This window comes from Chelon labrosus (assembly GCF_963514085.1).
Source record: "Chelon labrosus genome assembly, chromosome: 9".
In the NCBI taxonomy this organism is placed as follows: domain Eukaryota; kingdom Metazoa; phylum Chordata; class Actinopteri; order Mugiliformes; family Mugilidae; genus Chelon; species Chelon labrosus.
Genome location: NC_140359.1, coordinates 6,276,260 through 6,292,337, shown reverse-complemented (window position 1 = coordinate 6,292,337; position 16,078 = coordinate 6,276,260). Strand labels below are relative to the sequence as shown.

At 40.0% G+C, this 16,078-nt stretch overlaps 2 protein-coding genes across 3 annotated transcripts; one reads left to right on the top strand and one right to left on the bottom strand.

Annotated features, from left to right (window-relative positions):
• Positions 1-227: 227 nt before the first annotated feature.
• LOC311493658 (cytotoxic granule associated RNA binding protein TIA1-like) lies at positions 228-10,093 on the bottom strand. The gene is made up of 12 exons (XM_084552397.1): positions 9,357-10,093; positions 8,504-8,600; positions 8,161-8,259; positions 7,316-7,370; positions 6,985-7,072; positions 6,487-6,562; positions 5,915-6,023; positions 5,730-5,825; positions 4,212-4,296; positions 3,700-3,838; positions 3,075-3,226; positions 228-1,606 (listed from the first exon to the last, which is right to left on the bottom strand). Exons 1-12 carry the CDS (start codon positions 9,383-9,385, stop codon positions 1,468-1,470), a joined length of 1,164 nt encoding a protein of 387 aa, XP_084408523.1. The 5' UTR covers positions 9,386-10,093; the 3' UTR covers positions 228-1,467.
• Positions 10,094-12,004: 1,911 nt separating this feature from the next.
• On the top strand, positions 12,005-15,667 carry rchy1 (ring finger and CHY zinc finger domain containing 1). 2 transcript variants are annotated; one of them, XM_084551600.1, is made up of 9 exons: positions 12,005-12,247; positions 12,833-12,952; positions 13,125-13,240; positions 13,485-13,563; positions 13,674-13,718; positions 13,814-13,872; positions 14,149-14,178; positions 14,769-14,889; positions 15,037-15,667. In XM_084551600.1, exons 1-9 carry the CDS (start codon positions 12,197-12,199, stop codon positions 15,286-15,288), a joined length of 873 nt encoding a protein of 290 aa, XP_084407726.1. In that variant the 5' UTR covers positions 12,005-12,196; the 3' UTR covers positions 15,289-15,667. The 2 variants fall into 2 exon arrangements, with proteins under 2 accessions (XP_084407726.1, XP_084407725.1); XM_084551599.1 differs by having other exon boundaries at positions 12,005-12,952.
• The last annotated feature ends 411 nt before the right edge of the window (positions 15,668-16,078 follow it).

Below are 16,078 nucleotides of genomic sequence, written 5' to 3'. Positions count from 1 at the left end.
GCAGGTCGTTCCTGCTGCTGTGAGGCTGTACAACCAAGCCTGCTCCAAGCAGACCACATATGTAGAACTACTGTTGTATCCAATTGTTATTTTTGTACTTATTTTATGTTCTCCTTTTTTTGTCTTGTACACTGTCCTTACTGTACGTTGCTGTAACACTGCAAATTTCCCCACTGTGGGATGAATTAAAGCATTATCTTATGAGGAAAAGTCAAAGAACAACATGGTGTGGTTTATGTGCATTAGCATTTTAATTGGACAAAGCAAGAAAACATGATTACAGTAGCAGAGTCGCCAGTTCTCAGGGCTAACACCTTTCTAAACAAAAGGGTCAGAAAATGTCTGTAGGCACTGCCTAATTAAAAAGAGTACGTTGTCAGATAAAAGAAACCAGCTCTATAAGGCAACAGTTACAATGTAGGCCTCCCCATTTCTCTGGCAAAAAGAGCAAGTGTAAAGGTTGAATTCACTCAGATTTTTGATATAAAATACTGCTGTTTCAACAGATATTTAAAAAACATCACAAGTGTCAAACATGTTCACCCTTTAGTATTTGAATTGTGTTAAATTTTAAGTATGCACTGCATGGCAATGCTGTCTTATCCCTGCATGGAAGAATTGTGTGTTGCACTGTGCCAGTGTCACATAATGATAGTGCCACTCTGCTACGTACAATGTTGGAGTTAACTGTCGAGTTATCAAAACAAAAATGAAAGCAAGCACCCACAGTTAACAGTAGCATTTTACTTACATCATTTCAAATGAATGGTTATTTACATGTGGTGAAAACTGATTTGAGGCTGTCTGAAAGATATGAAGGAGAAATGGAATGCAAAAAAGGAAACACTCGTTGTTGTCAAATTTGTCTAGCAAGTACAAGAGAGGAAAAAACTGTGCAATATTTATCTGCCCTTACAGAGAAACAGCAGTGGCAACAATCCCTGCAATTGATTTTAATCCAAGAGAAAATTCGAACAAATTAAACAGATTTCCATTCCTCAAATAAGAACTAAGGTTTATAACTTAGCATGACTCAGACTTTTAAGATTCTTAAAAAAAAAAAAACCTCTGTGGCTGTCTGAGAAGAACGATGTGAAAATGGAAGCAATTTGTAAAACTCAAAAAAAAAAAAAAAATCCAAAAGTTTCTCCTTTACAGTTTTATACTCATTTACAGTTAACTTAAAACGGTAAGAGCCCTGGTTCATGGCCAGTCTTGCCTGCCACATGGGTTGTAAATACCTGTGTGGGTCAAATCGCTGCTCCCTGGCTCCTATTACCTCAAACCCCCCACCCACCCCAAGAAATCTCATTTACATCTCACAGACGTCGACCTCGTCTTTAGGTTCAACATCCCAGTAAAAGTCTTAGTCCTGCCACAAATGGAGGTGGTGTTACACAGCCCCGCAGGGCACCTTACAGCCAATAAGAGGCTGATGGTTGACAAATCTCCCACCCTGCCCACTTATCAGTGTGTGGGGTATCCTGCGGCTCCCATACCTGGCTGGTTGGCTAGCACACTCCCATTCAATCCCTGTGTAGGCTCCATAACCCCACCGTTACTGATGGCGCTCATGCCAGTCCACCCAGCACTGGCCGGTAAGTGACTGCAAAAAAAACGAGGTCGAGAGAGAGAGAGAGAGAGAGAGAGAGAGAAAGACAAAATGCCAGCAGGTTAGAAGAGACAAGGCGAAAGGGAGCAAAGGGACGGTTTGTATTAGAGCTACTAGAATCTGATCAGGCTAGAATGAGAACAGGAAGGCAAACAGAGTTATCAGAGGTTGTGAGGGTGAGGAAGGCTGGGTAAAAATCAAGCTAGCAAAAAAACAAAACAAAAAAAAACAGAAAGTGGAGGATTTTTTTTCTGGAGGAACCAAAGGGAAGGGTCATTTGATTATAAATGGGTGGACAAGCAGACAAAGAGGATACAGACTAAGCGCAGAAAAGCTAAATACCCCCTTCTACCCCCCCCCACCCCACCCCACCCTGCTGCTAATATCCACAAGCCTACAGAGATGAGCAACACTGTTCACAACAGTGCACACCCATCTTCATTTCTCTTTACATTTGGCCACCAAGCATAACAAAGAAGTTTTCACCAATTTCACATCTTGCATTTTAAGGCTTTGATAATTCATGTTCTAAGTTCAGTGTGGAGTTTAAACAGCTTATAGAGGATCAAGGTTTATCACCAAATTTCAAGTCAAGAGAGGCCTTAGGAATGTGCATTAACTGTACACTGTGAAATCAAACGTAACATCTAACTCACACCTTTGTGCAGAGTCTATTTATACAGCTGTTTGCCAAGAATGTTAGACTGCCAGCGACATACGGCTTCCTCTTTATTTTTCTTGGGTGCACACATCATCACTGCACATAGGCTGTCTAAATAAAAACAAAAATTTGATAACCTACAAAGGATATTTAACATGTCCTACTGACATTCATGTACAGATCAAATCATCAGTAAAAAAAAAAATCAGAGAAATCAAAAAAAAAAAATGATGTAAAAGGCTACAACATGAAAGCAGATACACAACACATCTTAAAGGAACAGTCTTTACACAGCGGGCAATCTTACACAAAGGGAAATGTACTCTTCATTGCAAACTATCCCCAGTTGTGGACAGACAGTGAAAACGTTTGCTTTGAGTATTTACAATTTTTTGCGGTCAGTCAATTTAGTCACTTACTGAAAGTCAGAATTTAGCTTTGTATATTCATTTTGAGCTATGGGTCATAATTCAACTGCCAAAAATATTTTGAACAAAAAGCCTTCGGGGTATTAGGATGTGCTGTGCACAATAAACAGTAATAACACATTGAAACATGCTTAGCAACAAAATTAAAGTTCAGATAGCTCTGTGTGTGTGTGTGTATGCTTATTTGTTAATCTTCACAAGATGAACAAGGTGAGGGGGCTGGCAAAGGGGAAGAGGAAGAAGGTGGGGTTGGGAGGAGGGAGGCCAATGCTCCCTCCTGTGGCCAGAGCTGGCTCTCGCTGCCCCGGTCTCAGGTGGTGCTGGAGTAGGAGAAGGCGGTGAAGGGGAGCCTTGTGCGCACCATGCTACTTACTTGAAGCCCTGCTGGTTCCAAGCCTGGCCGTAGACACCGTAGGTGGGGACCTGCCACCCATTCGGGACATACTGGCTGATCTGGGGCCCGTTGCCATACCACTGGCCCCACTGGCCATAGGGCTGGGCTGCAGCGAAGCCCATCTTGTTCTGCTGTAGGATTAAGTACAAAAGTATGGCTTAACAATAATAGACCCTGTCAACACAGAATCAATTCATTCATCTCTGTTTCAGCAGAAAAAGACAAAAATAAAATAAAAGACAGAGGCCTTTCTGCAAATACTGCAAATAGAGAGTAGTTCAACTATCACTCTGCTATCTGTCTGTGTTATTTACCAGGAAATTTCATGACTTTCTTTTCCGGTTGGGAACTGGACAAACAGGTCCATGTTCCTTCACAAGGTGGAGCACAGCTTCGTAATCAAAACTTTTAATGCCTTTTACACTAAAAATACTAGTTCATGTGCTACATGACCATTGTTTCTGATTGCTGTCACACTGAAAGGCACTTGAATAACCACTACTTTCATTATGTAAAGCTCATGTATCCCCCTTCAACACACTGATAAAAGTCAATTAAAGCTAATGTTGCCTTATGAGCTGTGTAAAGTGTGTGGCACCCTTACCTGGGGCACAGACATCTGCTGCATCGAGTTCATCATGTCCGGGGTCTCTTTACCCCAGTAGCATTTGACTATGTGGCCCTCTATTGAAGAGCCATTCACTGACACAATGGCATGGGCTGCTGACTCATGGGAGTTAAACCTGGATGAAAACAGAGAGAGAAAAAGAGACAACACTGAGAAACACTGAACCTCATTTTATACTTATTATTCACACATATAACAGAAATCCTTCAGCAATAGCGACCACATGTGGCTGGAGATATGCTCCGTTAGCAAACTGAGAGAATAGGATGAATATTAATTAGAAAGTCTACAAGGTCTCTGGAGAATAATAGTCATAGTATTAAAATGCACCTGGGACTAAAACAGATATATCAAAGAAGCTAAAAACATGTATGTGAATGTGATGCATACAGTACTGCAGGTTTTCTCTGCTGCTGAATGTGTCTCATGTCATGATACTTTGACCTTGACTGAAAGAAAAGGGATTGGGGGGGGAGAGGGAAACATACCTCACAAATGAATAACCTTTGTCTGGAAAAACTCTGACTTCCATGATTTGTCCAAAGGTGGAGAAGGTCTGTCTCATCAGTTGCTCTGACAACCAAACAGAAAGAGAAGATTAGACATGGTTTCTAATTGGGTTGATGTGTTTTAGGTACATGATTCCTTTTAAGAAGTGTGTCATGCCAGGTTCTCTGTGTCAAAATTTGGCTAATAACTCCAGACTTTAGAAAGACACTGCTGAGCAGAACAGCCAGGGCTAAAATGTCACAATGGCTATTATACAGCGCATGTATTATTTCATCTTTTCATTCCAATCAACATTTTCTCTTTAACCACAACCCCAAACTAATTATTCCTGCTACAGAGTATTGTCAGCATACCATCTGACATATATTATGTGCATCAGAGTCATTCAAAAACTCAAAAAGATGAGACACACTAACACACCAGTGGCACAGGTTGTCCACAAACAAAATGTATGCCAAAGGGTCCTTGGACAGGACACTGAACCTGAAACTGCTCCTAAAGGTAATGGGTTTACCTCTTTCTACTGAAACGTTGCCCTTGTAATCTGTTTTAAATATCAATGTGACACCATTTAAATGGTGAATTTATGACAAGGTGAGCTAGTTCTTCAAGGGACACCCTTGAGGACGACAACATCTACATTTAACCAAGGGAAGACAGATGTTTGAAAGGAGTAAAGGAAACCATATCTGCAAAATTTGAAAAACCCTCTCTAAACGGACACGGACAGACACACCTCTCATCTGTCCCCAAAAAGTTCTACCCCTTTACATATCTTGAGTATAGAGTTCCTGCACATTAATGTGACATTTGAGTACCACTCATCGGGGGAAAACCAGCTTAATCTGAACAACATCCTCTAATTGAAGGTGAGTATTTTGTCTATAACAAGACAAGAGTCATGTGAGTTTCAGGTGTGCTCCACGCCAAATGAATCCTAATCATCTGAATGGGTGGGGAAACATCTATATGACAACTGATACAATTCCAGTTGCTTGTGTTTTAGCTTTGTTTTTGGATATACCATGACCTGAATGACTGAAATTCATCCCAGACGTATGAGGAAGGAAAACATCAATCACACAATTTTCAGGAATGCTCCTGTGTTTAACATTGCTGGTTAGTTTGATAGGCGAAAGATTGTGTTCATTTCATAAAATAAATAATAGATTATATTTCTGATTTATTGTTGCAACTACAGAATGTCCAAAAATAATGAAAATTGTTTTGTAATGTCCCATTTTAATGAGTGACAAATACTGAATCATCGTATTTGAAAAGTATCAATCAGTAATGTTACATTTGCTTTAGGCTGGTGAAATAGTTGTTTTTAGTCTCACTGAAAGACTGAATAATGATAAAACAATCAAATAACAGGCACGCCTTTAGCCTTTTCATCAGAAATAACGTTCCTGTTTTTCCATTACTTCTCCTTGAACTCTGGTTAGCATCATGATCACGTTAGTGCTAGCAACTGATCTTATAGTATTTAGTACCTGTCAGTCCTGTGCTAACTCCACCACAGTACACTGTGCAGTTACTGGGGCTGGACTGGCTCACTACTTCGTCAAAGGATAGGTGCTTGGAGTTATCTGAAAGAGAAAGAGGGAGACAATAGTACTGTGAATCTGTTAATCAAATATCCTAAGCAAACAAAATCTGCATTTATGTGACAACGCACTTTCATAGGTAGTCTTCGGGGCGGGAGGCTTTCTTGTGGCCCAGTTAGTTCGAATCTGTCTGCCTCCTAACCATTGACCCCCCATTTGCTGAATGGCGTTTTCTGCGTCCTGGAACAATAAAAGATTTTTGTTATTTCATCAAGCGACACCGTAATAATATAAACTCTTAAATGCATCCCTTCAGAATAGAGACATTCTGTAACCATTATATCCTTCTCAATACAAATATGATAATTTCACTTTGAGTCTCAGCTGATACAAAATTGGCAATCCTTGTGCCAACACTCAAAACTACCTTGCATGCTGTCCACACCACTGTTTTACTAGTGATATACCCCATAATGCCAAAATTGGGGACTGCTGACTTTGAGAGCTCCAGCTAATACTTTAAATCGACTGAGGCATTTCCAATACCAGTATCCAAACACATCTAATTTAAAAGAAATCCATATGAAAATGAACTATTCATAATATAAAACATCAAGAGATAATGGTTCTGTTCTTTAGAGCAGGTTTCATAGATATAATATTAATAACATTTTACAAGCCCCAGAATTAATACGATACCTACCCATTTGTTGAAGAAAGACACAAAGCCATAGCCTTTAGATTTCCCTGTAGCCATGTCTTTCACAACGCGAGCATCTCTGTGGACAAAAACATCAACGGCATCAGAAATATGCAGCACAGCACAAACTCCCTACTGCACAAAGTTTCTTTATGAAATCTCATATTGAAATTAGGGTTGCAGCAAACAATAACATCTATTATTAACCCTGTTAGATGAACAGTTTAAAAATTCCTCGTCCCAGTTTTCTACAGCTCAAATTCACATGTTGAAAAAGCCTGTGCTGTGTGCAGTGCCAAACTTTAAATACTTTGTTCAGCATCATAGATACCAAAGAAAATGGCAAATCAACTTAGTTACAAAGATTTACTTTGCTTAAAATAAATAACTTAAGCAATTGACTGATTATATGATTATATGATTACGTTCTGTCAATCATCTGAATAAACTTTCTGTGCATTCATGAAGGTTTCTTCTATTCTTTCCTAGCTTGAAACTTACGATATCCTGCCAAATGGACCGAAGGCAGCCTTGACATCTTCTGTGGTTATTTCTGGGCTGAGGTCTCCGACAAAGACGTGAAAGTGATCTATAAGTGAGAAAAAAAAAAATTACATCTTTTAGATGTGCTAGATGTTACAATGCCCACTCCGTTTCATGTCCTTTCCAAGACTGTTAACCCCACCCCCAAGAACAAAACACACACACACACACACACAAAATGTAAATCTCCCTGATTTGAATTTCTATCTTTACATTCCACCAATGTTCGTGTGGCACACTTCCACTGTCATAAAGTATATGACATGAACTCACAAACACTTGTACTTACTACTTGTGTCTTTTTTCTGGCTGGTTGGCGTTGTGGCCCAGTTGACTTTGACTTCCTGCGGAGAGGGGAAGAGAAAGAACAAGCCAGGTGGGGTATGTTTACGTCATTTGGTAAAACCTGGCCATCTCAACTTGAAGAGTGAATAATTTATAGACTGACTTTTAAGATGTCTCAACACTCACTTGCTATTGTGTCTGTTAAATATCTTAGGGAAAGTTTATCTTGTACTGAATCTTAAATCTCTAATATTGGAAGTGAATAGAAATCCTGGCTCTCAGTGTGAAATAAGACCAAGAGTTTAGCCAATGAAAGGCCTACACCAATTACAACAAATACATGTGTTGCAATAATATGATAGATTGTGACATACACAAGTTCATCTAAACAGAGGAAGCTTGGTTCAGTGCCACAGCTATCTGAGGTTCAGGTACATGTCCTAGCACTAAACTCATTATTACACCATCCAGCACTACTTTAATATTCTTTTATCAGGCCCAGTGGTCTTCTAACTGTTGCAGGTTAAGACATTAATGGCTTGCTCTATTGTTCTAGATAGCCTAGCCTTACAGGATCCCTATAGACTTCACATTAGGGACTACTGTATCATATTTATTTAATGTTGCTGCTCAAACTTAACTTTGATCTTTATCCTTGGCTTCAGTAGATTGTCTTTGTCATTTAGGACATCCTGATTCTAATTAATGGCATTTAATACCTACAGTTGACTAGTTTTGTCAGTGGTTCTTTTTTATTTATTTATTTATTTTTAAATAAAGCACACAACCTACATGTCCCACACCCAAAACCCACCCATCCCCACTCACCCTGTAGATACGATAGCTTACCTTACCCATTATTTTCCTTCCATTCATGGCTGCCAATGAGGCAGCAGCATGCCTGTGGTCATAGAACTCCACAAAACAGTACGGATCATTTCCAGCCGTCTGTCAACGGGAAAACAACACTGATGTTGAGAAAACATTTAATTGCTGAGAATGGTAAGACCTACTGTAGTTCGATGTGTCAGGACTAATATACAAGACTGGGAAAAGTGGGGAGATCAACAATATCATACATATTTAGGACCACAAGAATCATGAGCAGCACACAAGCACCACAACCTTACAGGCCACTGCTTGATACCGGTTCCTGTAGCCAAACACATAAATATGAGGGAGTATCACTCACATCAACTATCATTTTACAGCTCTTGCAGGGTCCTATCTGTGTGAAGACCTGCAGAATGAGGGGCTCGGTGACATCCCTGGACAGATTTCCCACGTACCTGCAACCAAGGAGAGAAATGGGGGAACTGAGTCTTTGTCAAACAGGAAGTAGCATGCAAACAAAGGCTAGTTAACCGGACTAGCTACGTCCCACAACAATTCCTAAAACGTAGGTAAAAACACCAATGAAACGGGGCTCGGAGCCACTGGGAATATTCTCAGTTTTGCACAAATGGCTCGAATTTGGTCACCCCCTCGCTGGAGCAGCCCCATGCCGTCTCTCCGAGCGTTGACGTGGCTTGTCTGCGAGCTAGCTAAAGCAACGGATAGCCGGTTCAAAAGGGCCTCAGGCTGTGTGTTGGCAGCTAACGGCACATTATAAAATTACATTTCCCGGCTACTATTAGAGTAATGCTCATTCATTGATAACAAAACATCACGACATTTGTGAATGTAGCCATCATTAAAAGAAAATAATTTTAGAAGAAGCGACTTGCTAAAGGCGTTTGTAGCTTTAGCTAATGATAGCTAACGATAGCTAGCCGCTCAGTTTCATTTACAGGCAAATTATGGTTCCGTCTCGTTATACAGCTTAATGAAACAGAACTTAACGTTCAACCGACTATTCTTTTTGTTTTACCACACTTAGCGATGTCGACATGACACAATAATGTTTCATAAATAACCACATGTCGGTCAAAATGGGAAGGTTTTATAGCTTTTAATTGAAACAACAACGTGGAAACCTTTCGAACGCGCTGTACTTAGACGAAGCCCTCTCATTCCAGGACATAGACAAGGCCGCAGTTACTCACAAGGTTCTGGGTTGATCGTCGTCCATCATCAAGGTTTAGTGGTCGCGTCCTGAGAGCTCTTTTAATCCAATGACATACAAATGGTTTGTGCTTAACTTCAGCGACCGCGAACGTAATGTGACTATATCTACAATTTAAATGATTAAATCGTGGCCGATTCTGCTCTCACACACACCGCAGACTGCCTCAGTCTGATGCAAACAATAGGAAGTTGAAGATGGCGGAGGAGCGGCGTCAGCAGCGTCAACCTGCGCGCTGAGACGAAGCCAAAATCAAGCGCTCTCGCTCGCACACACAAAGATTTACCTCCACATCTGCACGGCACAAGTGATCTCGACAGTTAGTATTAGCGTTGCAAAGCTTTGCAGAATAATATTTTACATTACACAATTCGTGTTCATTGCTTAATCGGCCAAAGTGCAAAACACCTTTGCGAAAGAAACAGCTGGAAACAAGTTGTTGAAAATTGCTTATAGTCAAAGCCACTAGAAACCGTGTTACAGATTGGCAATATAGTAATTATATTGTGTCATATATTTGGAGTAGATTGTAATCATAATGTTGAAGGACTTTCATTGGAGCAAAATACGTGCGCCGCCCGGGAATCGAACCCGGGTCGCAAGAATGGGAATCTTGCATGATACCACTACACCAGCGGCGCCCCTTGTATCAAGCGGTCGGGAGGACGCTTCTTCAAACTTCCTGGAGGAGACCTTTCCTGGTTTTCCTACAATATGATCTTATTAGTAACCTATCCTCGGTCAGATGATTGTCTTAAACAACTGCCATCACCTACTGTACAATAAGAGTACTTTTCTACACCCTTATTTCTTTTATTTATAGATCATCTTTTTTTGTAACAATTTGGAGCTACAAACAGAGCACTTGAATAGTGTGTGCTGTAGGTATGATGCCCAAAAAATGATTTAAAAAAACAAAAAGAAGAGACACACTTGCTTAGACTGCTGGGAGATCATAGCAATGATTGGCTATGTAACTGCAAAAATTACTGCTGTGAGGCAGGTATTACAGTGCCTATAAAAAAGTATTTGCCCACTTTGATGTTCACCCGGTGTACCCCAACAAGTTTTTTTTCAATAGTTTTCAACTGTTTGTCAAAGAGGAATAAAGTACAATTACAGTGTCCTGATGTGCAAGCCTGACTGAGACCTATCCAAACAGATTCAGTGCTGTGATTGCAGCCAAAGGTGTACTAAAATACCATGTCATCACCCTCAGCAATAGGCTCCCTTCAGGGCTGTGTCCTGAACCCTCTGCTGTTCACCCTGATGACACACGACTGTGTCCCAAGGTTTGCCACCAACAACATTGAGGAAGTTTGTGGATGACACCTCATCAGGGATGACAACAATCAAGCCTACTGAGAGGAGGTGGAGCAGATGGTGGGCTGGTTCTCATCAATAGTATGTGTGGAGGTGGTCAGCAGCATTAAGTTCCTGGGAGTGCCCATCACTGACAACACAACGCATCACTAATCAAAGAGCACAGCAGCATCTGAAGAGAGCCCACTTGCCCTTGCCCGTCCTCAAGAAGCTCCATAGAGAGATCAGTTGCATCTCTGTGTGGTGTGGAGGCTGCAGTGCCTCAGAAGGAGAATGGTGCGGACAGCAGAGGAGATCACTGGGACCGTTCTTCCCTCCATTCATTCAGGATATGGCACCAAAGCACTGTTTATCTCGAGCCAGAAACATAATCCGTGACTCCTCATAACCCCTCTACAGACTGTTCTCCCTGCTGGCCTCCGGAAAGAGGCAAAGTAAAAGAACTCCACAGGTTCTTTTACTTTGTACTATTGCACTTCATAGCGTACTGTATGCAATCCTGTATTCTGCACACTGGTTAAACCAACTGTTCTGCCACTTCACAATTCACAGACTATTTGCACTACTGCTAATACTACAGATTCCTTTATTTGCATTATTACTAATACATATCACTCTTGCACTGATTAATCTGTTCACTTGGTTTTATGCAATACTGTATGTGTACAGTATAACATAGAGTATTGCATAAAACTGCCTGCTGCTAAAATAACTGTATTTGTAATACCCACAATTATGCATCTACAGCTGTATATTTTAATACTGTGCTGAGCCAATGCAACAAAATTTTGTTCTTTGTACACTTGTTGTATACCTGAATGACAATAAGTCTAAATCTAATCTACTAAATACTGGGGGGTGAATACTTATGTACTTACTTATTTTATGATATATATTTGTCATTAATTGACATTTCTTTGCAGAAATCTGCTTTGTTTGTTGTATTTTTTGTCAAAAAAGTTTAATTATGTAGACTATGATTCCATTCATAAACGCAATAAAATTGGGTAAATAGTTTTTATACGTACTGTATGAGAGATTGCATGCCTGTGCTCTCTCTTATTCGCTGTTCATTTCTGACATCAAATAAATTTCCCTGAAATTAACTTCTGTTATTACAGAAAGAACCTGAACTGTCAACTTTTCAAAATAATTTTAATAATTTTTAAAAGGTTAATTATTCTAGTTTCATGAGTTTAAATTATTATACTGGAAATCAAAGTGCTAAATTATATGTTTCATGGGAAAAAGTATTTTAAATATTTATCAGGGATGTAACACCATTGACATAATGCATTACCTTATGAAAACAAACAGGTAATAGCCTTTTTATTTATTTATTTATTTTGTTTTCTCCCTGGCCCATCGATGTATGCAGTCGTGAACAGTAGATGGCGGTGTGCACCTTTTACCTCGGTTTACGATCCGCCATCAATCACGAAGAAGAAAAAAGAATAATCTTCTCAAGCGAAGAAGTACACCGTTTCTGTAGGAAACATGGCTTCCCCTGCGGGTTGTCAGCATTATGTCCGCAGCTGCTTATTGAAAGTGAGTTAACTTTGTCAGATGCACCGCATATGTTCGTCGTACGTTTATGAAGAAGGCGTGCGGACGTTACACAGTGCTTCAATGTAACTCCGCTGTAACGAGCAGTCTGTATATCTCTCATAACAACCACGCAGAGCTAGCTAGTGTAACGTTAGCAGGTATATGGGTTGGTGTCTTAGCAATACACTCACGTGCCAAACACTAAAGTGTTTCTGTTATTTAGCCTAGGCCATCGACTAAAATATGGTTGACAAAATAATATAAAGCATGTGTTGGTACCAAACAAAACAATACAATTCAATAGTACTACAAACTACAGCCTCCTAAACGAAAACACGATTGAATCAACATCTCTCTGCTGTTATTTGAAACAGATGCTGAATAACCTTCATGAAGCTAAGATTCAATGCAGGGCTGTTATATCAGAATACATTTGTTTTCACTAGTGTACCTAATGAACTAGGAAATGAATGTGCAAGTATGCAATCCTGAGGTATCAGCATAATCTGTGAAACAAATATGACTGACGTGCTCATTGCTTACCTGCCTTTGCCCCCTGTAATCACATGTTTGGATGTGCTGCAGGCACCTTGTTGTGGTAAACTATATGTGTGTCGGCTGTGCCATGATGCGGAGGAGAACCACCAGATGGATCGATTCAAAGTCAGAGAGGTGCAGTGCTCTGAGTGTCAGACAGTGCAGCAGGTAACTGGGAACAGCAGCTATAACTTGTATGTTTCTACTTTGCTAAGTAGAGTTAGTAGTAGGGCTCTGCTTAAATATCAATTGTCTCCCTTTGGATTTCATGTTGTAAGTGTGTTGTGATTTGCTCACATGGAAAACAGAACTGTGAAAATGTGGGATTTCACTCTTTTAGGCACAGCAGACTTGTCAGAAGTGTCAAGTTCAGTTTGGGGAGTATTACTGTGGCATTTGTCACTTGTTCGACAAGGATAAGAAGCAGTACCACTGTCAGCCCTGTGGAATATGCAGGTAAAATGTCCAATAAAATATTCTTTTTTTATAACTTTAGTCGAATGTACTAACACCATATGGATATTTGGGAAATGCAATTTGTTATTATTTCAGATTTAGCTATCAAAGACAAATTGCTGTGATGGTTGGTTTATTGTCCTAATGTTAAATTTTGCTGTTCTTAATCAGCTAACGCTATGGTTAATAATTCAGTCAGTTTTCACATCTGTCCACTATTTACGCCATGTTTTGATGTTGACAGGATTGGGCCCAGGGAGAAGTACTTTCACTGTGAAAAGTGCAATTTGTGTTTAGCCCAGGATCTGCGAGGTAACCATAAGGTGATTATCTTTCCTGTTACTGACACACCCACATCGTATGAGTTCTGTTTGATGAACAAATGAGTGTCCTTGCACTGCTTTATTTTCTCTCAACTGTTTTTATGTTTCAGTGTGTGGAAAATGTTTCAAGGCAGAACTGCCCAGTGTGTATGGAGGTAATAATAAACACAGTACATTAAGAAAGAGGGATGATGGGGTTTTTATACGGCACTCTTCTTTGTAATTTGATGTGAGTTTTTGTTCTTTACAGGATATTCACACGTCCAGGATCGGCGCTCATGTTCTTCCATGTGGCCATCTTTTACACAAGTATGACTGAATGGGGGTTATAGGGTTGAGTTGTGCATGGTTTCTGTTTGTATGTCCCTCTACTTGTCTTACATTAGTCATAATTTGTAATAATTTATTTAATAATCACAGTATCTACAAAATTAAAATATAAATATGTTATATTTAGGAAGATGAATTGACGAAATTTGAAAAGATAAAGTAATATAGTTTATATTAACCCATATGTAATCTGTAGTTGTGAATTTTCAACAGTCTGAGATCAGATTTAATGTGTTATTTCATATTTCTTCACAGGACCTGCTTTGATGACATGGTCAGAACAGGGTATGTGTAATGAGCCTCCTTTTCTGATAACTGTTTAGTTGGGTTAAACACAGGTGTCAGACATGGTTTACATTGTCTTACCAAGTTAAACACTTCACGTAAACCATGTAGTTTATGTTTTTTTTTCATTTGTAAATCTATTTCCACTTTGTTTGTTGCACTGCTACATTACAGTCAGACAGCTTTCCCTCCATACTCCTTACTCTCCATAAAAGAGAAACATGTTTTTTTTTTTTATGATCTCAGTGGGATTTCCTCAGTAAGATATCCTGTGTAGAATGACAATTTCTTTGCATTTTACACAAGAATCTAGGATTATTTTTGAGCTTTTTACAAATACACTTGAATAGTATTTAAAATGGTTCCCTCAATAGTTTGACTGGGAAACAGTGTTTCCTTCTGTCGCTACAGTTCAACTAAGTAATCCACGGCGTCAAAATAAGGTCTGGGTGATCTGTGATTAAGGACCTGCTGCTCCTCTACATAGATCTACAGTAACCTGGTTGCCGTAGTTTCTGTGAAGAAGCTGCCCACTGCAGGTAGAGGCACTGAATGAGGCCCCCCGTATTATTTTTCCTTTTTTGTTTCAGAGCATATCGCTGCCCTCTGTGTATGCACTCTGCTTGGAACATGGAGGACCATTGGGATCAGATGGACAAAGAGATAGCTATGTCACCAATGCCCACTGAATACCAAGGTGCCACTGTCAAAGTAAGGCCTCAGTGATAAAAGCATCTGTATTTTAGATTAAGGTTAAAATTATGGTTGAATTAATGATTGTTGAGATGCTCATTCTTAGTAGGTGACTTGTCTGGTTGCTAATTTTCATAATCATGGAACTGTTTTTCCTTGCTATAGGTTATATGCAATGACTGTCAAGCCCATTGCACGGTGCCTTTTCACGTTTTGGGGATGAAGTGCACCGGATGTGGCTCCTACAACACAGCACAGGACGGAGGACTCATCCAGCAGCCAGAGCAGCAGCCAGAGCAGCAGCCAGAGCAGCAGCCAGAGCAGCAGCCAGAGCAGCAGCCAGAGCAGGCCACTGTGATCGAGGCAGAAACAGACAGAGAGCCGGAGCAGCAAGATACACATGAGTCCCCCATGTGACATTAGCACTATGGGCCAAACTCAAGCCGGTGACATCTATACTTCTGACATTTGACTGTTACACTCAGCTGTAGTAACTTAACGTTGAGTGTAACAGTGTTATTAGTTTGTACATATAAATAATCTATTTTCTGTACCTGAGCTCTTCTCTCAGAATACACAGGGTGAAATGATGGGGACACCCTGGACAGGTTGGCAGTCTATCACAGTACCACTACTCCATAATCCACAGAAACTTTAGAACGTCATTCATCTGACCTGCATGTTTTTAGACTTGGAAGAATACTGTACAGCCGAGTTATATCCCCATGAATGTGTTACATTCAGGGACTGTGCCATACAACCTATTTTAATGCACTATAAAAATAGTGTGAACAAATGTGTTTCTGTTTGTTGTATACAGCCTGTGCAACTTTGCCAGTACCCTGACAGACATTGACCGTCTGCAAATTGATTTATTTACATTAACAATTAAGCAAAAAAAGCAATATTAACAGGGCATTAATGCTGGTTTGAGTAAGAGTTGTTCTGTGCCTTGCATACATGCCCTGTAAGTCAAATGGATGGCATTTCTCAGTCCCTTTTTATTCTGTCTTCTTGAATGTGGGTTCCCATCTCGCTGATCTTCCGAAATTGACTGCAAGTGATGAAAACTGTTTTAATTTGACATCAGATACACTCCCCTCCAAAAGTATTGGAACAGTGAGGCAAATTCCTTTATTTTTGAAACATTTGGGTTTGACGTCAAAAGAAGAATATGAGACATGAGATCAACATTTCAGCTTTTATT